This window comes from Cyrtonyx montezumae, unplaced genomic scaffold, assembly GCF_038088225.1.
Source record: "Cyrtonyx montezumae isolate F1298 unplaced genomic scaffold, pur_monq_1.0 scaffold_18, whole genome shotgun sequence".
NCBI lineage: Eukaryota > Metazoa > Chordata > Aves > Galliformes > Odontophoridae > Cyrtonyx > Cyrtonyx montezumae.
Window position 1 is genome coordinate 15,929,048 of NW_027071914.1, and position 24,545 is coordinate 15,953,592.

At 50.5% G+C, this 24,545-nt stretch overlaps 1 protein-coding gene across 6 annotated transcripts in view; it reads right to left on the reverse strand.

Moving 5' to 3' along the window:
- RAPGEF6 (Rap guanine nucleotide exchange factor 6) overlaps positions 1-16,981 on the reverse strand; it is a 97,230-nt gene extending 80,249 nt beyond the window's left edge. For all 6 annotated transcript variants that reach the window (XM_065734851.1, XM_065734854.1, XM_065734849.1 and 3 more), the window contains exons 1-2: positions 16,898-16,981; positions 278-348 (exon numbers count right to left, since the gene is read on the reverse strand). In XM_065734851.1, the coding sequence (XP_065590923.1) occupies positions 278-348; positions 16,898-16,966 (140 nt within the window). In that variant the 5' untranslated portion in view covers positions 16,967-16,981. The remainder of the gene's footprint in view (positions 1-277; positions 349-16,897) is intronic.
- Between the last annotated feature and the right edge of the window lie 7,564 nt (positions 16,982-24,545).

Below are 24,545 nucleotides of genomic sequence, written 5' to 3' on the forward strand. Positions count from 1 at the left end.
GTTCTGAGATCATCTGCATGTCTGAAGCACTCAAAGGCACCAACAACCCAGAGATAACACAGGGCACTTCCTACACAGTCCTTTGCAGACAAATGGCAGTAAGCCCTGCCCTCGCTGTCAGCAGAGCTCATTAGCTTGCACTCTGTACCACAGCACTGCAGTGACATAGCTCAGCAAAGGACTCAGCTCATGCCCTGCCACCTTTAAGTGCAGGCAAAAAAACCCTGCTCACCTCCACAACGCACACCCAGACAGCGCCAATTCCACAGTACTTTACCTCAGCTGATGTTCCCTGAAGTGTGAGAGTATGTCCAGCCCATGAAGAAAGGAATAAATAGTATTTAAGTCCTAAAAAGAAAAAAGGAAAAAAAAAAACATGAGTAATTTCATTCACGGCATCTGATCTCTTCTGTATTACTTCCTCCAGTACCAAAGGCAGTTCCACAGCCTCGCAGCAAATCGTAGTGACGTACAGGCATAAAGCAAACAGGATGACTTCTGACAACCGATGAAATAGGACCACTGAAACCTCTTTTTAAGAGGAAGGAGATCAGGCAATTCTGTAAAAAATACCTTACTAATAGCAAAGGGAGAAAACCTAAGCCATACAGCACAGCCACAGCAGAGGGACACAGCACCTTTTTCATGAAGCAGTAAAAGTGGTATTTTGTGTTCATCTCAGACCCAGATAGAGCCCCACTTCAACCCTGCTGCACCCTAGGCCTCCAGCTCACCCAGCACCAGCAGCTCCTCCAGCACGCCCGTACGAAGGTGCAGAGCACGCAGGTTTGGGTTTGTTTCTTTCCTCCTGCTGTTAGGGCTCAACATCAGAGCCACCTCTCAGCAGCTGTGGACAGAAGCAACAATATTCCAACACACGAACGGTTCCACATGAAATGGGACTTCATGCAGAAGCAGTAATTAGGAGAAGCAGCAGTTTGAGCTTATCTCTGCACAGGATTCTCCTTATTCACGTGAGCATCCATGCTGCTGGTGCAGACCACGTGCCACGGGAAGCTCACCAAGGCCATCCCCCAGCCCAGTTTCTGTCCTGAGCAGGTAGGCTGCTGGCATTAACACACACAGCAATGCACTGTGCACCACGGCCTCAGAAAGCATGCTCTGAGTTCTCAAGCACTGCATTTATACAGTGTTTGCAAAAGAGAAATCAGTATGAATGCTAGCATGAAAATTTACAATGGGTTTACTTGAGGAAAGCTCTTTGGCTTAACACCCAGTGTTTAGAAATACAGCGGATACAGACTGTTGTACCAAACGAAAGGTCAGATATAATTGCAGGCCATGTAAAACCAATAAAACTCCCCCTTTTTTCTTCTTTTTTTTTTTTTTCTTAAATGTCATTACCAAACCCTTGAAACAGAAGGCCTGAATGCTTAACATTCAGATCTCCAAAGCCAGGATTTCCCACCACCTAGGGTCACTGCAGCCCGACAGCTGCAGAAAGCTGCATGCACACACAGCTGGTGCTGCTGCATCTCTGGGAGGTGACCACATCCTCAGGGCAGCACTGTCCCCTGGGGTAGGACAGGTCCACACACCTCCCCTGAGTCAAAGCAGCAGCTCCTCATAAAGCTGAGCATGAGAGTAGGAGCAGTTACTTTAAAAACCCAATGTGAGCCACACACTGGACCGGTGTGTAACCACAGCACAGAGGGCAGAGATCACTCTCACAGACACCCAGGGCAGAAAGTGACATAAAAATGATGATCCCAAAGTGCAACAGTGAAAGGCACACGAGCAGAACTCGGGGTACTCCTGGAGAGCTTACAGACCCCCCCATGCAACCTCCTTCTGCCAATCTATGAATGTGGTCATTAACAGCTCAACCCCACCACGCGTACATGGACCAAGGTCAAAGTTGTTTGAGTTTTTATTTTGTAATCTGCATTTTCAGAGCTTTTAACCACCCTAAAACTAAAACACCCTTAAAGAGCACACCCCAACACTTCAACAGACAACCACCTGCCCCGGTTCCCTTACGGAGGGGCCTGCTCATGTTTTCTGTGCCCCTTGAAACTGAGCAGACAGAGCAGAGGGCAGCAAGCAGAGGTTGTGAATGCTGCCACGAGGGGCTGGAGAGCCATGGGGGCTGGGATGTGGATGCTGCATCAACCCCTGTGCTACAGGCACATCCCCAGCAGCAATGTGCCGCAGTGCTGCCTGCACACTGTTACTCACCCAGCAAAGCTGCTGAAGCACAGCTCACCCTGTCCTGAGGACAAACGGATTTCACAGCCACCTTTGAGTTTTATTTGAGTTAACTTTTAACAGTTTAACATCCACTCTCGGTAAGGAGTGCCCCAGCGACCTGAGGCTGTATCGCCTCCTTCTCCTTCGCCCTTTAATCCATGAAAAGCTTTAGGGGTTGGGATGAAGGATCCAGAGGCAGAGGAAGAGGGTCTCAACTATGGAGCTCTGCACAGTTTTCCAAACCAACCAACAACTCAGCCAGCACAACTGTGCTCTGCAAGAAGCAGATTCACACGCTGTAGCGTGGTCATAAGGTTCCCAAAGCCTCCTGTGGTGCCAGGGGTGGGTACTTTGAAACGCAGGTGAAATTATTGCATCAGAAGTAAACACCAAAAAAAAAAAGCTGATGTGCTGCACGATGCATCTCCAGCCAGGTGTTCCAGCAACACGTGGTTATTTTAAAACATGGAGCAGGAAATCTGGTCTATTTCGAAGGAAAACACAGTGAACAGTTCCAACATGACCTCACTGCTGTGCATTCTGATAAATCACACCGGGAGCCATCCTCAGCAGTCATAGAGGTACCAAGGAAACTGAGGAAGCCATAAATCCTTCACAGCCCTCCCTGCACTGTGCAGCACATGGCATTCAAGGCCTGAGGAAGGAGTCCCCATGCAGCTAATGCACCACACAGCCCCAGCTCAGCGCTCTGGGCTTCGGATGTCTTCAATGAACAACAAACTGGCACAAGAATAAGGGCTTTGACATTCAGCTGTTGTCCCAGAGCACATCTCTGAATTAAAGTAGTCATTTAAAATGCCTAGATTTCAGTAAGGCAAACAAAAGCAGTTCTTGGGAAACAGGCAGTGAGTTGCCAGCAGCTCTCCTCCAGCCCGCACTGCCTCACCCTGCAGTGATTCAGCAGGCTCCTTATATAGATTGAATGCATCTTTCATTAGGGATCCCATCAGCCTCAATACAGACTTTGTCACCTGTAGGGGGTGCAGCAGAAGAGAGGAAATGTTGCTCAGCACGGTTTATGGTTTTCACTGCTTCCCTTCCTGTTACTCCATCGAGGGCTGGAATCTGCGCCGTTTCCTTTACTCCCTGTTTAAGGCCAATTGTAAAAATAGCCCTCCCAAATTCTTTCCTGATGGTGTAACACTAGAAATAAAAACACAGAAACATGCTCGAGCTGCCTGACCCACGTTCCAGATACTCGAGAGATCACTGCTGCAGAGGCACTGACCCCAGGACGCACCCAGCCCCGACCCCATGCAGGAACAAAGCCATCTCTTGGCTGGGGGACCACAGCGGGACAGAGCACAGCTGCCCCCGGCCCCCACCACTATGCACCCTGCTTTGTGGCAAGGCCATTTGACTTTATTAATGCCTCAGTGTAAAATCCTGTCATTGGGCTCTTCACTTAAAGCTGGGCAGCACACCAAGAGCAGCAATTCCCTTTAAAGCATCCTCCTGCTCAGCTAAAGGCCTTTAAAAGAAATGGATACACAAAGCTTCGGAGTTATTAGGGAGAAAAGATGGATTACTCAATCACACAAACAAAAAAGTCCACAGGACTTCAACGCACAGCTCTTGGCACAGGACAACACGGCCAAAGGAGCACTACTAAGGAGTAAAGTCACACCACCTGATGTAAGAAATACCATAAAATCCAAGACCCAGCCTGAAGTGCCTCTTGTCAAGCACAGCAGCAGCCTCGTATCGCTCAGGCTGCTCCCAGTGACATCTGGATGAAGTGAACTGGTTCAGCTGCTTCGGAGCCACACAGCACTACGCAGGAAGAAAGGAGAATGCATTTCACGAAGAAATCTCTCTGAAGGAGAGCAACAAGTGAAACCTCTCTGGCCTCGGTTTGCAGTCTGCTCACCCCAGGCACTTATTTAAGAAAAGCTGAGCTTTCCCAGGATCTTGCTAAAACCCCCAAATTGTTTATGATTTTATAGCCCAGGATCACAGCAGGCAGCAGAAGAGCTTCAGATGGCCAAGGGACAGCCTCCTCACATAGCCACCCATCAGACAGCTCCAGATATCAGCCACATTAGGACAATCTCGAGGGCTGCTCCCCCCACTCCAAACTCAGCCCCCACATGGCACGGCTGGGGCACACTGCTCCTACCCACTGTCCTCCCCTCACCATCAGGAACAGAAACAAGGGATAGCATATCCACTGTAAATCCAGGAAGCAATTACAGCTGACAGCACGAATTAACAGCACAGCCACCAATAGGAAACTAAAAATCTGGCCTTAGTTCTTCAGGTTGTCAGAAGGAACATTTGCAGGACTGGGTTGGTTTTTCTTCCTTGCAGACACAGCACATCTCTCAAAGGGGCTGGTGCAGTTTCCTATGTCTTAAAAGCACTTCCCCATAACACGCACGCGTGGCCACAGGCACAAACTTCAGAATTACATTTCCCCCCTAAGAATACAAGTATCCTTACTACAAGTCGAAAAAGTCAGATCTGCTTTAAGAACAGAGGCCCCCCAGAGCCACCATTACAGCTCATTTATAGACTGGAAGCACCTCCATGCAACCACTCATTTCCAGGAGAAAAAAATTAAAAAAATAAAAAATAAAGCAAAGATCTTTTACATGAAAATAAAACAAAAAGTGTCTCTGCTCCCCAGCAACTCCCCACCCAGTACAGATAAACAGCCTCCACCCACCAACCCTGGACTGCATTGATAGACTCTGGTAGCAAGAAAAACACTTGAAGAATGAGGGAGGGAATTGACTTTTTCTAATTGTTTTTAGTGCTGTTTCATCACACTGAGTCAGCACTTCTGGAGCCCTCACTTTGCACAGGAGGGAAGAAAGCAAAAACACCACCTTCCTTAGGGCTTTGCAGAGCAAATCCTGAGGCCTCAGCCTGAGAGCTGGGAACATCAAACCGCACAGCTTCAAGGCAGCGGTTTATGGGGCCACAGGCACCTGAAGCCCAGCTCAGCTCTTATCGAGGCTATGGAAAGGGACCTTCAAGGAGAATATCACCATCAAGCTCCCAGACCCTCGTTCCTTCAGCTTTAATACCTCTTTCAGATTTTTAATGTCAATCTTAGAAAACCAAAAGCAAGCTGAGCTCCCAGTTCAATCTCATGGGAAGCTCGGAACGACCAGAATTACTCACAGCACTTGCACCCCCCAAGGAGCACGGGTCCCTATCTAGTGTTTTTCAGTATGAGACCAAAGAACACAACAGCAGCACTAAGCCAACGAGTGAAAGGAGTGATTTCAGGCTTCCAGGTCAACCCACACTTTCCCAGCTGACTGCTTGTCAATACCCACGGCCTGAGGACAAGCAGCCACCAAATAACAGTACTTGGGTTAAATCTGTTTTTCCCCATCTCCAAAGACACCTGCTTGCCTGGTTCACAGAGAAACTAATTACAGCTCTGAGAGCACAAGGGAAAAAAAAGAATCAGCTAGGGAAGGTCTGAACTCTGACACGCTAAGGAAGAGGTGGGTTCTTGTAAGAAATTTGGCACAGAAACCCACGGACAAGGAGAGAGGGAGCAGATGATGAAAACTAAATGTTCATTACTGACAGCTCGGCACATGCCTGCACACAGCCTGCTTCCACCCAGCACCTGAGCTCACCGTGTGGCCATGCTCATCCAGCAGAGCATTTTCTGGTGCTGCTTGCCCCTCCACCCTGCTGGAGGGGTCCTCAGCACTAATTACATTCTATCACTGCTACAATTACAGCTTCACCAATCCAGTGAACCCACAATCAACACCAATTTGTAATGCAACACCCCCAGGGATTCCTCCATCACCCCACTGAGATTCAACAGTACTCTCAACGGATATAACAAACCCACTTTTAAACACATCAGTATCTCAGCACAGTGTTCAACGGATGGCTTCTGCTTGCCAAACTGCCATTACGCGCTGGAAATGAGAAAACATCCAATGCTAACTTAATCTGAGCCTCAAACAGGTTTCCAGAAGCAGTGCTGTGTGTTAACTTAAGACTCAGACTTCTGCTTCTTCAGCTCACGTTAAAGAGGACAGGCACAGGGCAAGGAAATGCTATGCTGGGGCCAGCAACAGAATGCTGCAATGCAACATTACAACACAGATCTCTGGACAGTTGGGTACGTGACAGTAGAAATGGAGAACACACACACCCCTCCAAGGGGAACAGAAGGATCCTGTATTGCAGCTCAGGCATTTTACTCAATACTGCTGAAATTTGGGCACCCGTTTTCCTCAGTGGCACTCGCAGCAGTGTTCAGAGGGGCAGCCAGCCCCCAGCAGCACTTCCCACTCCCCCTGAGCAGGATGGTGCGGGGCCTGGCACCCACAGCCCTTCTTCAGGGCACAAGCACCCAGGACACAAACACTTGGCAAAAAAGAAAAACAAAGCATCGCTAACGTGCACCACACTGAACACCGTCACCTCCAAATTCTGCATAGCCAGACTGGCAGGATTTGAGAGATCTAAAGTGGGGAAGTTTTCAGCTCCTTGTAAGAACACGGCTGTGCTGACACCAGCTGAGCAGCACTGCCCAGACTGCTCGCTGTAGGTCTGCTGCTCCCCATCAGCCCCTTCCAGGCAACGTGCACAGAGAAAACCAAAACCACTAGTGACCACCACCCACGGGTGGGCACTTCTCCTTCCCAGCTGAAAGAAGGACCACTGTGTCTTTCATGCAGACACACAGAGTCCTGAAACAAAAACTAAATGTCGCTTCTGAAAATTCAGAGCGCAACAAGTCAGAAATGTGAGCACAGGCTCCTCTTTCTTGGGCAATACTTGCAGCATAACGGTGTCTCTTGTCTAAAGGGAAAAAGGGGCAGAGCAACAGCCAGGCCCCCCCAGTGAGGTTTACAGGGCAGACAGGGTTACACACACTGTTGCTTCTGTCTTGGAAGTCCTAAGTTGGAAGATAGAGCAGTGACACAAAAACAGAGCTTTCTCTAAGCTTAAAGCCTTGCACGCTTATGGGGGCTTTCTCGCATTTGTTTTAAGGCTAGAAAGAAAAAAAAAATTAAAAACTCTATCAAAGTGCTTCTTCAGGGAGACAGGGCACAATGCAATTCACAGGACGGCACAGCACACGGAAACCTCACACAGAAGGTTTTAGCAGCAGGCAGTGACAAGACAGCATTCTTCCAAAGTGTCGATGTAGTCAGTGGACTTCAAAATAATAACTACTGATCCACGGCTCACAGACATAATTACTGGCCACGAATTAGATACCCCAGACTTATAATACGAATTTAGTTGTCCTACCTCGAAATATGCTCCCATATAGCTCTCTTTGCTACTAAGACCCCTGCACCTCACAGTTTAGACTCTGAGCTCATACCCGAGTCTCAACTGCAGGGCAGAGCTCTCACTCGTGAGACGGATCCTGGAAACTGCCAAAGAAATGCAGTCCAGGTTCCAGAAAACAGCTAACAGCTGTGTGCAGCCACTGTCACACTAAAGGACAGGCATGCTGCATCCCATCTCAGCTCGCTCTGTCACATTTTCTCATATCCCCTGTACAGCAGCACTGTCAATGACCCGATTTACTTCAGTAAATGGACAGGAAACCCACCCACCAGGACAGGAGGATCTTTAAGCTCCCTTCCTAGCAAAGCTGGGCTGCCAAAGCAGCCACAGAGCACAGGGGAAGGACCATCTGCTGCACAAGTGCCAGACAGTCCCACCAGCTCAGCAGCCACATGAACCCTCCTACAGGCATCCTGCAGGTCACGTGCAGCATCATCTACAGTAGGGCTTGCTGAAGGAAGCATTACCAAGACAAATGGAAGCAGTAAGTTTATTGACAGGAGGTCACTAGCCTAACACAGGACCTGCCAGCTTCCTTCCTACTTCAAGTGGGAAACAGGAACAGAAACTCCCTCTGCAACAAGCTGAAAGACCACTCCTACTTGTCAGTGTTTTATCGTCATCTTGTTCCTGATGAAGAGAATTCCTTAAGGCAGTTATTTTTTATTACAATTTTTACTATTCTGCTACAAGTCGATGCTTTCTTAACACGAGAAAAGACAACCAATGATCAGCAGAGCTAAGGAACCTAGAGAAATCAGATGGCTGCCCCAAGTTATTGTTGGGATCCCCCCTGGGAAACCAGGCCTGGGCACAGCAGGCACTTTTCCTCCCGGTTTCCTACAGCAGCACTCCCACAACTTCTTCAGGTCTGAGTATTACCACATAATCTTTAACCCATGCCACAGACAGACAGCCAGCCTTACAGACAATACAGGAATTGGTTTTGTCTACGTACTCCACAAAGCCTCCCTGTAAAGCCTACAAGAAGCATGTTTTGCCATACTGCTTGAAGAGATGCTCTTTTAGAAGTGATCACATTTTTGATGACGATGTTTAGTTAGTGCAGTATTTCAGGGCTCAACGCCATCTCTGAGGAACTGAACCACCTACACATGTTGACTGCTTGCCCTCCACCTTTCACAGTTTTGGAGAACAAAAGCAGAACAAAAAATGTATTTTTCTTCCATTTGACAACTTTTCCAAATGCCAGCAGTACTCGCAGTTCTCTCCCACCTCCCTCCACACCCTCTTCTCACCCTCCCTTTCTGTTCCAGCATCTCCAGGGAGTTCCTATTGCAAGGCTGGTAACGAGGGGCTGGGCTTGTCTTTTAGCTCAGATTAAGTTCTTCAGAACACACTCTTACTACATAAAGTCCCTGAAACTCATTGTTTAAATACGGATTAGACAACAGAAGGGTGAGTTGTTGGTTTTGTTTTAACATTACATTACATATTCAAATTTTAATTCATCGTTAACAGCTTTTTCTTAAATAATTACTCCCCAGACCTAACTAAGCCCATGGCAGCACAGCATGAGGAAAGACAGGCATTAAAGGAATTAAGCTCAAGAAAGAATTCCAGGACTGCCTGATAATTTCTGGTTTCACTCCTACAGCTGTCACAGCTGCCATTACAATGAAAAACCAGTTTTTCAGGAACAGTAACTGGAAGCAAGGATAGGAAAAGTCATCTTAGAGCAACACCGCTTCCAACGCTCCCTGGAAATCACTGAGAAACTGTGCCACCCTGATGCACTAGAGCTCTGTTTGCTGCTTTAAGGGTGCGTGAGGTTTGGATAATGTGGAAGTTGTATGACCTTGTGAAGAGAAAGCAGGGAGCAGTGACCTGGATGCTGGCCTGGACCACAGCCGTGACCCTGCCCACCCCACCCACCAGCACCCACTGCTGCTCTGTAGCATTAGAAGTCCTTGCTGACAGCAATATTCAGGGAACAGGAGTCATTTCAACCTCCTACAAGCCAAACCTACAGCCAACTCGTCGCCACAGCTTAGGAAAATGGGCCTTGCAATACTTTATTGACCTAGGCTGCAAAATCCTTTCTGCTGAGCCCCCAGCCCTCTGTTTGCTGTGATGATGATCAAGATGCAAGCTGCTGTCATCCCTGCTTCTCACGGTTGGGAGGTTTGGGATGCAAATCACCACTTTGGCCAACAGCTTGAGAAAGATCCACAAATACTCTCTGCGTGAGCTTCCAGCATGCTCTGACAACCCCACAGTGAAAACAGCAAGGTTCTGTTTTATAGTAACAGCCCAGCTACATAAGCCTTGCTGACAATGGTACTGCAAGGCCAGAAAACCCCAGAACCACTGAGCGGCTCTTCCAAAGCCAGCTGCTGGGAACAGAAAATAAATACATGGAGTCGGATGGATGTGCATCAGGACAGCAGTGGGTGAAAGGCTCAGGGAAGACTCTGTGCTCCCAGAGTCGTCTCACAGGAAGAGTGAGAGCTTGATGTATTCTGGAGAAATTTAATTAGGGATTCTTACCAACACCCACACCAGTTTCTCAAATTCCTTTAACCCACCAGCCCTGAATCAACAGGCACAATGCTAATGAAATGGAACTAAAGTATTTCCCTGCTCTGGGATGGTAACAGAAGGTGAAGCCTGAAAAAAAGAAAAGAAGAACAAATCAGAGCCAGTTTCACACCCAGCTGTCCCTGCACACACTCAGGGCACACAGAATACAAGGTGCCAGGCAGCTGCCCCAGGCTGGGGCTCACCAGGCCAGCTCCACATGTCACACCTGTAAGAGGCTCAGAAAATGGCTTTAAAATGCTTGCTGTATATTCATATACCTGAAAACATACCCAAACACCACACATATGGCACGTAACAGAGAGATCCCTGTCTGTATGCGCAGAGACGCAGTGCAGTCACACCAAGCCTCTGTTCTGTGGCCCTGCCTCCTTCAGATGAATCCCAATGAACGGGAGGGAAGAGATGCTCACGTCTTTGCCTAAGGACACACAAGAGACATACTGTGCTCTCCCTACCTACACTTGCTTAGGACGTTCAGATTCCACACCCTCATCTCGAGGCATGCAGGAAGCCACAAGCCCAGCCCCTGCCCAACAGTACTGCTGGAGCTGGGAGCCTGAGCAGCGAGGACATCAGCTGAGGAGCAGCACCAGTTCCTGAAGGCACATGGAGATGCCTCAAGGGACCCACTCACTGCTACCCCAAAGCACAGCCATGTTCTTCCTCCCACCAATCAAATGGGTAGTTACGTATAACCATTAAGGTTGGAAAAAACCCTCAAAGATCAGCCCCCACGTCCAACCCCCTGCCCATCCCTCCATGTCCCTCAGCACCACATACTCCCTTCTCTTTGTGGAGTCAGCATCCCTGGAGGTTTTCAAGGATGGTGAAGAAGCTTTTCACCTTTTCGTGTGTCATGTGGTGAGTCACCAAGCACAAACCCTGAACTTTCTGCAAACAATGCCAACACACGAGCCATTGCCCATGGAGTTATTAGCGTGCTGTAATTTGATCTCCTCTTTAATACATACATGCTCCATATAGCAGACTTCCCATTACATGCAGGAATTCGTGTGAGTCATGGCACAGAGCAGTTGGGAACTCTGCACCGAGCAGCAAACTCAACTGGTTCTGGCTGACCATTGAGCAAGCTGGTACAGGCAGGAGAAAAGGGCCAAGGAGACAATTTACACAGAACAACCCTTCACATTCTGTGCATTCAACCCAAAAGTGTCACCTGTAGGAGCACCCTCTGTACCCTTCCACTTGCACAAGGCCAGAGGTGAAGATGCTCCATACTGCAGCACCAAGAGGAGCAGAGGTTACAGCCCACGGAGACCCAGGCTCCACGCACCAAGGAACACAGCAGCAATGCAACACCACAGTCCTGCTTCATAAAGGAGTACAATTACTAGAACAGTAACTAATCAAGAGCTCAGGCACCTACTTCAGGGCACTTTACAATCTCATTTCCACCTGAGTCTGTTTCACTCCTGCCCCAGCAGTCCCCCTCAGGATCGCCTCCTACACCCTCCTCTACAAGACAGGTTAATATGGAAACTGATGCTAAAAACCCAGAAAAAAAAAAACAAAACCAAAACACCACCCAGCAAACAGTCATTATTCGCTCCACTTGTTTCATATTAAATAGTTTGTACAAGGGCATTTTGTTAAGACAGAGCTGAAAGGCCTCTGAGCAACTATTCATTAATGCCATAATGACACTTCAGTAAAGCCAGGGTATGTACACAGTCCTAAAACAGCACCCTGAAATCTGACTTATTTGCCTGGATTCTAAATTTGACTGCACTCCACAGGCTTTAACTGTTAAGAAGGATAGAAAAAAAATACTTATTTCCTCAAACCACCAGTGAAGCTCCCTCGCAGGTACCGCAGACAGACAACAGCTGCAGAGCATCCATGCCAGACACTGTTCTGCAAACACAGCACTTCATCCAAGACTCAGAGTAACGGTATTTGCATCTGAGACATAAATAATCACAAGACTAACATGAGCAACACTGCAAGAACAACAAAAACAAGCTCAAAACTCGGTCAAAACCAAACAAAAAGCCCTAAGAGGCATTCGGCCTCTTACAGAGGAGTATTTACACATGAACATTTGGTTAAAAATTGGTAGAAGCTCCAGTGCTGTAAAGCAGGTTGCTCCAAAGTAATGCCTCCTAATTATTTCCTTGGAAAGTACAACAGATACAAAGAGCATAACAACACTTCCATACAGCAAGTTTTCTGCTACAAAGCACTTTTTAACATTGCCACCACCATTAGCTGTGCACTCCTGCCAGTGATGAACAGACCTGCATGCTGTGCTCACACAAACCTGCCCCAGCAATCCCTCACTGTCACTACTGCTCCAATGCACTGTCCACTGCAAACATCCTCTGTTTGGTCTCCAGAAGCGCACTGAATCCCTTGCCAGATTGAGGAGCACTTCTGGCTGGGCTAAGAAGCAGACAAACTGACTGCACTCCCCAAGTGAGGAAAACAACTGAAAAAGAAAAAAAAAAAAACCAACAAAAATGACAGTAATTTTAAGCAAGACTTTTCACTCCGCAAAGGAATGAATCAGTCCTGTGCTCAGCCACAACAGATTAGCAATGCCACAATAATTTCATTATCCAGAAGAGATCTGTGGCTGCCAGCCCCAGGAAGGAGACACTACACACCACCTGCACTGGTCAGCATTACCTGCCAGGCTCTGCTGGAATGAAAGATGGAGAAGGGTCCATCAGAGAGCATCACTCTCCCCCAACCAAACACACCAAGAGCTGTCAGCCACCAGCATGGTTTATTTTTTCCACAAGGCTGTGTGTAAAGCAATCTTAATTCTATCACAAGGCTTATATTCTTGTAACTGCAAACAATAATTGTTGTCAAGAGTACAGAAGGGCAATGCATACAGCACAGAACTACCCAACCAGGAATTTATTAGCAGGAAATTGCAACCAAGTACAGATATGTTTGCAACCTCCTTCTCAACCCGGTGATAACCAATGCATCCATATGAGAGGCCTCTCCTGGTTCTGCCACATGCAGACCAGCCTGGGGCCCAGCAGGGCCGTCCTGAGAGCTGTTTGGGAGCCCCTCACAAAGGCACCAACACACAGAACCACAGAAAAAAAGTCATATTTTACACTACATAACCGCTGCTGTTCAGGCTCAGCTCCAGAACTGCTACCTGCTGACAAAGGTTTAGAAAGCGTGGCTAAAAAAGAACTTATCACTTAGGAAAACAAAAAACAAAAAAAGAGAGAGAAGGCCTAAGACAGAGGTTAAGCTGTAGGAAACCACAGCAGGAGTTGGGTTTCCATCATCACTCTCTGCCAGTTTTGGAAGAGCCAACATACAACAAGTAAGGGACTCTTATTTAACGCAAAGCAGCACATACACATCTCCTCCCAACGTTAGATCATGGCAAGAACCTAGATTGTGCAGCGAGCATCAGTTCTGAGCACATTCACTGCTGAAGAACAGCACTGTCATCCCCATACACTGCTACAAGCACAGTGCGAGCTGCAGAAACCAGAAACTTCAGTAAAGCCAAACCCCTGCTTCCCCAACAGAGCTTACAGAAAATTATTAAAAAGGATGAAAAAAAACACTTCAAAATACAAGTTATTCCTGGAAACAAGAAGCAGATGTTCTCCTCTGTTTGGCTCAGCTGTGCTAAGTACAAGAGTGCCTTTGTTACGCTGTCAGCAATAATGTATTTTATTTATTACAGCCATTTTATAATGCCCATCAGTGTACTATTTGCGCATGATTTAGATTCATACAGATCTATTTCTCTGTGTATGAGCTGTCAAGAAGCATCACATGCACACTCCAAATAGCAGACTCTGTTATGACACAGTTGTGTAAATTAGGGTTTTTTTCCCCTTTCCACTGTATTAATAAAAAGGGAACAGGAAGAGGAGGAGGAGACGGTATTGCTAAATCAAGCTGAATTAACATCAATCATAAATACCAGGACAAGACATACATAAAGTCAGGAAAACAAGAGCTTACAGTATAAAAATAAACTCTGACTCTTTGAAGCCCAATAAAAGCAAAGCTTTTTCACCATGCAAAGGAAATGTTGTCTAGAACGAAATCACAAAGAACTGAGAGATGGGAAAGGAGTCCATGGGAGGGAGGACAGCATGCTCATAGCAGCTAAAGGGGGAAAAAAAGGAAGAAAAAGAAGCTTAATAACAGTGTGCTGTTTTACCCTATCTGCTGTAGGTATGAAACCACTCCCCAGCAGACCAACATCACAGCCTTTGTATGGATCAGATAAGCAATTCCGGGCCTCAAAAAACGAAGCCTTTAATGAGAGCGCACACAGTGCCATGAACATTTGCCCTCCCCTCCCAGCACTTTGAACAAGCCATTTCCTCCTATTAAAGTACTCCCAAATCACTCATCCAATGCCCCCACCTGGGACACCAGGCACAGGAGCAGGGATGTGCAAGACAACAGCACAGCCCTGCCTGGAACCACAGCAATCCCAGTACTTCCCCTTGGAACTACTCCAATCTGGGAACCAAAAGTCCTACAGAGTAACACAACAGCCATCCAAGTGTACCAGTGAGAGTTTGCTATAACACCCAGAGTTCAACAGAATAATCCCTCAGCACTTTCAATGCACCAAGTATCTGAGCACCAACACCCAAAGAAAAAAAAAATCAAGTGTGTACATGTCTAATATGCATAAGTTATGCACTTTCCCAATTAGCAAACACTGGAATGCTACCACAATGCTGAAAACTTGCCCTAACAGACATTTTTCCAAACAAAAATATTTGTTGCATCAATAATTAAGTTTTGATGGGTTTTTTTTCTCCTTCACTTGAGCAAGCCATCAAGATACTCTCCAAAAAAAGATTTTACTATCTCCTTGTTTAGTTTTGTCAAGATGAAGTCCTAAAAGTCTTACAAAGTATCGTGGCACCCTTAAGCAAAAGCTGACATGGTGTTATTTACCTGTACTTTTCCATGAGCTGATACAGGCATAGCCCAGGCCACTAATCAGCATGGCCCCAGCCTGTAATTTGGGACAGCCAGGTGAGCTGCAGGATCAGAGGGGAGAGGGGCAGGAAGGGACCAACAGGGACAAAACCCACCCAGACGAGGAGCTCTGCTTCATCACCACATCCCAACCACAGCTTCGGGGGAAAAAAAAAAATCAGGATGGTTTTCTCCTGCACGCAGCAGAAGCACAGGAGCGGCCCCGGCAGCTGCATGGATGCACGTGGGAGGAGCCGACGATGCCCTCCTTCCCTCGGAGAGTAGGAGGGAGCCCGCAGCTCTGCCCGCACACAGCTGGATGCTTCCCGGCCGAGTCACCGGCACGCTGCCAGGGACACCGGGCACCGCGCTGCGCTTCCTGCCCGGCACAGGGTGCGCCAGGATGCTCCGCACCGTGACTAAATCAGAATTAAATCCCTGTTGCAATCACTTCCTGCGGTTCCCTTATCGCCCCGTCCCCATCTGCTGTCCCAGCTCCCAGGTGCACGGGGCTCTCGGAGTGTGGAAATGCCTCTGTCGGATCAGGCCGGCTGCTGAATGTACACAGACGGAAAGGATCCAAGAAACAAAGCGCCTTGGCTGGGAGCACTCGCCCCGCAAGAAAGGAGGCCCCAGCACTGCCAAGCTGCAAGGACGCGTTTAACTTCAATCACGAGGAGCTGGGCTGCTCGGTGCCTCTAAGTGCCTGCCAAAAAGGGGCCAGATCAGCAAGGGGATTAAGATTTTTTTTTTTCCTTAAAGTCATTTTTAGAGGCGCTGTCTGTTAGGCTAGCAAATTATTTTTATTCTCCTTTCTCCAGAATTGAGACACCTTCGCGAAAATCAAACCTGCACGCAGCCCTGATGGCACAGCCCGTGGGAACCTACAGAAATCTACACGAAGCCATGAAACAGAATCATTCAGGTTGGAAAAGTCCTCTGAGAGCCCCGAGCCCAACCCAGCCCACCATGCCCACTGACCACATCCCCCAGCGCCGCATTCCTACAGCACTGTAAGCACCCCGGGACGGGAGCTCTCCCCCACTCCCTGGGCAGCCCCTGCCCTACTGCTCGTTGGAAAAGTTCCTCCCGACATCCAACCTGGGACACAAACCCACGTGAGCCCCACGCATGGGCCCAGCAGCCAGGCGTCGCGATACTGTCAGGTCAGTGTTATACAGCCAGACAAAACTTATACCTTCATAGAAGCGTAACGTGAATCACAGCACGGCGGGGTTGGGAGGGACTTTTCAGCCCCCCTCACCGCCCAGAGCCACTCCTGCCGGGGGCAGCTCGTCCCCCCAGCTCAGGCTGCCCACGACCAATCCATGGCATCGGGCACCTCCAGGGCTACAGCACCCATGGCTTCAATGGAGCTCAGCGAGCAGCTGCAAACCGCGGTGGCACAGGGGGAGCTCTGCAGATGGAGCAACGAGCTGAGCAGATGGGAAGAGATCCGAACCAAGGGGGTAAAAGGAAACAGAGCCAAGGGAGCCGCGCGCAGCGGCCGCTCATCATTAATTGAGGACACGGAGCGCAAGCAGACACATATCCGATGTCCGACGCCCCACGCGCGGAGGACGCAGCCCCACATCCCCGAGCGCGCAGCAATCACGCCGAGAAGTTTGTCTGAGAGCGGGCAGCCCCGAACCGGCGCCGTGCCCGGAACCACGCGGGGCAGCGCCGGGCAATGGCACCGCGCCGGAACCGCCCCGCGCGGAGAGAGGAGCTGGGACGTGCGCCGGCACCGCCACAGCGGGCACAGATTCAGGGGAAAATACGCATATATGCATATATATATTTTTTTCTCCTAGTGTTTTAAAACATCGGGGAACTCAGAGCCGAAGGGGACGGTCTCGCTCACCTCCTGCGTCCGCTCCGCCGGCTTTTTCCGCAGCGCCTGTTTAACCCTGGGCTCCACGGCCGCGCTCATCGTCCCGCCGTGCCCCGCACGTCCCCGGGCCCAGCACGGAGCGCGCGGCCCGGCCCCGCCGGCGGCCCCTCAGTCCCGGCACGGCGGGGCGGCGCCCCCCGGAGGCTCCTGGCGGGGCCGAGGCCGAGGCGGGCGCGGTGCCGCGCTGCGCTCCGGGCGGATCCCGGTTTCTCAGCGGCGCGGCGCGGGGCAGGTGCTGCCCGCTCCCCCCGCCGCCGCTGCCTCCCGCCGGCCGCCGCTCCCCATCGCGCGGGCCCAGGCGGCGGCGCGGCTCCGCCGTGCCGAGCTGCGGGAAGTTACCGGCCGGAGCGGGACTCGCAGCGCCCGCCCCTCCGCCCCGAGCGGTTCCGCCCGCCGGCCGCGCGGCGCGCAAAGCCACGCGGGCGGGCGGGGAGTTTCGGCGTCGCCTCGTCGGCGGGTTCTCCGACGAGCCCCGAAGGCAGAGCGAGGCTCGCACGGCACTCCGAGCGCCGAGCTCGGCTCCGTCAGGCCGCCGCTGTCCCGTTCCCCTGCGCCGCTCGCTCGCCGCGCATCTAGCCCGGAGGGAAAAACGCGCGAGCGGGCTCTTTAACCAGAAAATCAGCGGAGACCCGGGGGCGGGCGGACGGGCGGGGGAGGGGCCAAGCGAAGCCCCGCCTTTCTGGGACTGTGGCCCGGGAGCGGCGCCGGGACGAAGGCTCGCGAGGGTTGGGCGCGGCGCTGCGCATGCGCGCGGCGGCGAGGAGTGCGCGCCCCTGTGGAGCCGTGTGCCCGCCGCCCTCGGTCCCTCCTGAGGGGATGAGACCCACGGCCATAAATACCTCAGGAGCGGGAGGCAGAGGGGCGAGGCCGGACTCTTCTCAGCAGCGTGTGGGGATAGGATGAGGGGAAATGGCCACAAACTGAAGCGTAGGAAGTTCTGCGCCGCTGTGCGTGGGAACTCCTGCACAGTGCAGTGACGGAGCACTGGAGCTGCGCACAGAGGTGGTGGATCTCCTCTGGAGATGTCCCAGGCCCAGCTGGACGCCGAGCTGTGCAGCCTGGGCTGGGAGCTGCTTTGCAGGGGGTTGGGCTCAGTGGTCTCTATAGGTCCCTTCCAGCCCCCACAGTTCTGTGATTGTTTCCTTAACTGTGGACCTTTTGGGCCGAGCAACTGCTGAGGGAATGGCCCAGAGCCTCAGAGCCAGGATTGATAACGTGGCAAAGCCAATACGCCGTTCCCAGCAGGGATGCTGTAAGATGCTCTGAAATGACACGTAGGGATGGGCAGGGCCATCATACCTATCAAGACAATGGTTTTTTACTTAATTTTGAACTGCAGTAATGAAATTAACATTCCCAAATACCATTGCTATTTTTGTCCCGAAGGTCAGGAGGTTGTACAAGCCATCTGGCAGAACACATTATCCTGTTTCAACTTCAGTACATAAATATTGCTTCCAGTAGTGTGGGAATCTTCCTAGATCCTTGCCAGAAACCCACATGGGGGAGAAGTGATTGGCAAAGAACGGGAACATGAAGCATTCTTTATTAAGAGTTCATTTTTTCTTATTTTTTTACTTCCTGCTTTCTCTCTTTAATCAGAGATGGAAGAGCAAATGGAGGAGTTTATCAGCTTAGTTGTGTATCACGTAAAGGGTCCATCAGCATTCCCCACATGCAGGTGACTGGGAAAAAGCATAGTGGAAGCTAGAACCAAAGGTGTAACGGGAATCCATGCTGTGAAGGTTCTCGTGCATTTGTGATGTTTCCAGTCTCAGTCCTGCCTTCCTGAGGACGCCTCATTCTGCCACTTACCCGTGCTGTCTGGCACTCCTGCAGCCAAAATGATGCCGAAATGGGCACTGCACCTGGGAATAAAATGGGTGGCCTAAGAGTGCCGTTCTCTTTGTGCTCTATTTTTTCAGTTTTGTACCTCAGCCAACAGACACACGAGGTGTGGTACAGTATATAGAGGTACCAAGTAGGAACTAAAGCTTCTATTTCAGTGTAATTGCTTGGCTCAACTGGCCCGCAAAATGAGGCTTTCCCCACTCCAAAAATACCTGAATTTGGGTAGGTAATGGCCGTAATAGCTGCAATTATTCCAGAGGCTATTTGAGCTGTCAGGTTTCTTTTCCCAAATACCTGGAGAACAATGGCAATGAGTGTCATGATCCTAACTGCTGACCCTACAGCTTACGTCTCCACATGGCAAAGCCTATGTATTTAAATACAATTAAGAAGCTTTCACGAGTGAGTAATTCCAGGGCTGGGATTAAAGGATGTGGTCAAGCAGGATGCCTGTTGTCTGTGTGGAAGGGAAAATCTGCTTCCCTTTGGTCTGGGTTGTATCACTCTTCTCTAATAAAGCCCCGCCACCGATCGTATTCTCTTCTATTTATTGGAAAAATAAGAATATCTGCAGCCTTATATTTTCGAATCGGAGGTGTGCTGCTATTGTACAGACAAATTGCAGTCTCGGGAGGTTAAATGTTTCTGCTTCAAACATCTGCATTGGGAAAGATGAGCTGAACTTCGTGGTGCACAGCCCGCCCTGCTCTGTCCGCTCTGCTTTGGCTGCACGGACACTTCTGGGGATGACTTCGTCTCACAGCTTTCGCCATCCTGCACACACCCCACATTCTTCAGGGAGAGTTCAATTCCCTCACCTCTCCCAGTGGGAAAAATACACAGTCGTTATAGACCAAAATCTATATCTTTTTGTGGTTTTTATGTATTCTCTAATTTCCTTGTTCCCATGAGTTCTATCACTATTTCCTTCCTCACTATGACTTTTGGTTTTGATTTCTTAGCATCGACAAATATTGCCCTTCAGAGATTGATTCACAGCGGTGGCAGTGACTTCTGCTTGAGCTCTGCACACCACAAGGAAGGAAGGACAGGAAAACCAAATGCTCTGGGATGCCCCCGTGGGAAGAAGAACTTCATACTTCGCCCTGTTAAGTGCAAGCTTCAGTGCTGAAACCTCAGCTCTCCTTTTCACAAACACACTTTCCCTGCAGGGTGAGGCCAGAGGGCCATTTACTCACCCAGTCCCAGAGCCCACCATCACAAACCCAGATTTTCCAGCCTTAATCAACCAGACTGAAACAAGTGGGAAGCCCAAGGACTTTTTAATATGGGGCACGCAGTGCTTTACCACTTACTGCTCACTTTCCTGTTTGCACTGCGTGTCCCTCCTGCTCTCACCCTCCAGCCTGCCCTGCAGCACCCTGTGCTGGCAGAGGTGTCTGTTAAACAGAAGGAGAACCGACAAAAACATCCAAAATTATTATAAGCACCTTCTAAACCCACGGCAGCGGGTGTGCTGGGAGCCAAAGCATACGCACAGCACCGTGCAGCAGCTCTGCTCTTTTCTGTCTGAAACAGGCGGTTTGGTTTTCTTTCAGTCCTTCTCCTGCCGTTTCACTCTTTCTGCACACAACCTGGAAACGTTTGATTGCAGCCCTGCTGCTCTGCTGGCACACGCTGAATGCACATATGGGCCCGTCTGGATACTGGAGGTATCCAGCAACAGCCTGCAGATGCCCGGGCTCTGGGGTGCAAAAAGTGAAAGGCTGGGAGGGGGGGAACCTGTCCCTGCAGGAAGCAATCTGCCTTTCCTTCGCTGTTACCAGCCTGTTAAAGCCTCAGCTGGGGGGTATTCCTCACCTGTGGGAAGCCACGAGGAAAGGGCGGGGTGGGCGAGGGGATGGGCGGCACAGACCGGAGAGGAGGAGCCCTCGCTCATTAATCCATCAATCAATGAAAAATCATCTCGGTTCATTTCGGGTACTGCTTCAAGTTGTACGTTCGTAACTTCCGAGGTGGTCTCACCGCCGCCGTCAGTTTGTGCCCGCGCCCTGTGCTGACCCACGGAGGGCACAGCAGCGCGTCTGTGATGATGGAGCACACGAGCCGGGGCTGCGTGACTCCGTGCGGGACACGGCAGCACTCAGTGCACAGAGCCGCGTCCCTGCTGCTGTGTGCAGGGCGGGAAACGCTGCGCCGTGTCCCGTGGGAGGTGTGCGGCCGCGTTCGTGGCTGTGCATAAGCTGTAATTTGATTGCACAGAGATGTGCGCAGCTCCGGAGGTTCGGGGAGCCCACGGAGCTGCATTCCCTGCCGGTCACCTTTCTCCTCCCAGCGCAGGGCTCAGCAGCGCTCCTTTAACTCCCGGCGGGGTGAGGAGGTGCGGGGGGCTGCTCTCCCATCCTCCCCTCCTGCACACGGGGCCGAGCCGTGAACTTAACAACTCAGCAAGGCTCCACCAGGTGTGGAAGGAGCGCTGGAGCTGAAGCTGGAGGGATTCGTCGTCACCGGTGGAAGGGACTGGGGTTTGCTAACCTGTAATTTTAGAAACGGTTCACGGATTTAAGCTGCAGTTTCAAGAATGAATTTCCCCGCGGGCTGATGGCTTTTGCAGCCCAAACCAGCGTTAGAACAACACAGGGCCCTTCACTTCAGCTGCTGGAGCTGCACGGGAAGAACAGGGCTGAGTGTTAATTACAGCAGGGCAGCTGTAATTACCCCGTTCGCTGAGAACATCTCCCTCCAGTTGTGTCGGTCGCTTTGTAACTCCTGTTACAGCAGCCCTCCTTCCTTCTGCTCCCTCGGTGGTGATCAAAATGAGTCGTGATTTCCACTTATGGCTGCTATGAATAAATCCACTCCTTGAAAATTCGGTGCTTAATTTCTTCGGATGCAGCACACTCGCTGAGCTACTGGAGAACGTCATGGCCCTGGCTGTGATTTTGCAGTAATTATGGGAGTATTGTTGCATGTATTCTTTCCAGATCAACCTCAATTCCCCAAAGTGAAGGGTCCCTGGCAGGAAACACAGCAGCCCCCGTGTGCCCCCCTCCCACAGCCACCCCTCTCCACACCTCTGTGGCACATCACAGTGCTCAGAGGTGCACCTTTGGTCACGGGAACAAGGTGGGGAGGGGCAGCTGTCCCTCCCACCACCCACGTACTGAAAGCGGGGGACCTCTGGTGGGCTGCAGCCCCTTTGCAGAGGACACACATCCAGGAAATGTCAACAGAGGAGCTGGGTCGTGGGTCCTTAGGGAAAGGGACAGCAAAGAGAGCCAGAGAGCTGGAGGTGGGGCACAGCACGGCGAGGAAACGCATCTGCTCATCTCCCGTGCTGTGCTCAGAGCTCCCCGTGCCCCACTGGGGACACAGATGTCTGCAGCCCCCGCTGGGAACAAACAGCTGGGACACATGGAGCCTGAGAAATCCGTTCCGGCTGCTGTGCAACTATTTCTGGTAATAAAAATAAACGAAGAGAGGGGAACGACATGCTTCTGTGCTACCATGCCTCCCCGCAGGGACCGCGAGGGAGCAGAGCACCAACGGAGACCCACGAGGGCTGCAGTGCAGGCAGACCTGCGGGAAATGCACGCGTTAAAATAAAGCTTTCTCATGGAAACATCCCCAGGAACGGCGGCACAGCCGAGCAGCCCGAGTGCTGCTGCTCCTCCTGGCGCCAGGGAGGGGGCTCAGCTTCAGGGCGAGCTCAGAGCTGGGAATGAGGTTCTGCTACGGGGAACTGCACGGATCTCACCAGGATTTGAACTTGGGGTTCTCCGTCAAGGCCAAAAAGCATCGCCTGCAGCCATGCAGCTCCTCCAGCTCCTCCAGCAACGCCTCCCGAGCGCTGATATATTTAGCATCGCCTGCAGAAACAGCAAAGATGGTTTTGTTGTAGGCAGCCAAGACAGGGAGAGCATACGGTTGGTGCACAAAGGCTGTAGCCGTCGCTGCAGCATATGAAGAGAATCAGGGACAGCTGGAACGGAATGTGCGGGACACAAACACGGGCGCTGCTCCGGCCGCGTGCACGGGGACACAGAGGAGAACTAACCCACGGGAAACACGGCCAGCAAGAACAGCATCCCATCCAGCAGGACAGCAAAAAAGGACACCCCACCTGGGCATCCACACCGGCGTTTTGTGGATGCTGAGCTCGCTGCTCGCACAGCCCTGTGCCAAACCCCGCACACAGTGCTCACGGAGAGACCCACACAGCACAGGGCAGCACAGGAGGGGCTGCAGGGGGGGCAACAAACGTGGGATGCTTCTGGTTTTACTGCAGGCACAAAGAAACACGCTGCAGCCCAGAAGGAAATTGACATACTGTTTTTATTGCACAAATTTCCCCTAAAATTGGGAATGGTTATTATAATACAAGTGCACATCTTGAGAAATATATACAAAAAACAGAAGAGATAACAAGTATGTACATTTTTTACCCAGCATTTTACAAGTACCACCATCTAAATAATTTAGAGAAAGCAAAAAAATTGTCATAAAACATCTATAAGAGCTAACAGAGAAAAGGAAGGCGAGGGGGAAAATCCTTTCTTTTAAATACTTTTTGTTCTTAGCAGCCCTGTGTTTGCCAACACAAATACATGTGCTAATCCGTGTGCCTCGAACACTTTGTTTTCAGCCAGAAAATTAAGACATGTTAATGGAGATCGGTAGTAGTGGAAGAAAGAAACCAAACACATCAGTTTTCTATTCACATGAAAGAACCGTGGTGTGACTTTAAGTTCCAGTGCTCCAGTCCTGCACAGTTCCCTTCCTGCACTGCTCCACGTGCTCGTACCTGGCAGCTCCTGCACAGCCTCCAACCCCGGCAGCTCAGCTGGTGATGGGTGAAAGCAGAACACCCGTGGCTCGATGAGCACATCCCTATGGGTGCTGGCATCTCGCTGCCCCCACCTCGCTGCGCTGGGGCTGCTCGCAACTGTCCTGGGTCGGAGCAAAGAGCCAAAGCTCAGCTCCTGAGCTCCGTTCTGGATTTCACTGCAGATGTGTTCACACAGCCTGGCCCCGACATTCAGTGCTGGATCCAGAAGCCAGATGTAATGCAGCTGTGTGGTGAGGAGAGCACACCTACCCGACAGGGGAGAGACGCATCCCTGGATCGCACAACCAGCACGGCCTCCTTCCCCGCAGCACTCAGCACAAAGGACTTCCAAATGACACTGCCTGGATTCGAGGTGGGGTTATGTGCTCATGTAGGCTCAGTCCTACTTGGAAGATTGGAGGATGCCCGTGCGGCCCTGCCCTGGAACAGAGCCTTCAGCTGCAGGCTTTAAATGGTACTGACAGACAACGCTGGGTGAAGCCTGGCCCAGCAGAGGAAGGAAGGAGAGTTTTGTCATTGACAGCAGTGGGGCAAGGATCTCTCCTATTGTCCTCGAGTTTATAATAGATTGTATTTAAAATAACTCTGCAAACAACAATAGAAGGCGTGCTATGCTATTGAAAATGTGATTACAGAGCGACGTATTTATAGAAGTGTTCATGCGGCGCAGGGAGCGAGCGGACACAAACCTCCTCCTCCTGGGAGCAACCCACGAACCCCAACACAGAGTGCATCAGTGAGAACAGAACCTGAAATCAGCGACGTTAATTGGCTGCCAGGACGAACAAGCAAAGAAAAGCCTACAATGAAGTGTCCGGTTAAACTGAGGTAGTAGAGCCTTTGAAAACATAATCCACCCACCGCTGTATATTTACATTACTTACACCAGACTGGTTCCATCAGCTATTCTTACAGCTATTGTATATACAACCACAAAGCAGCGATGGCTGAGTCGAG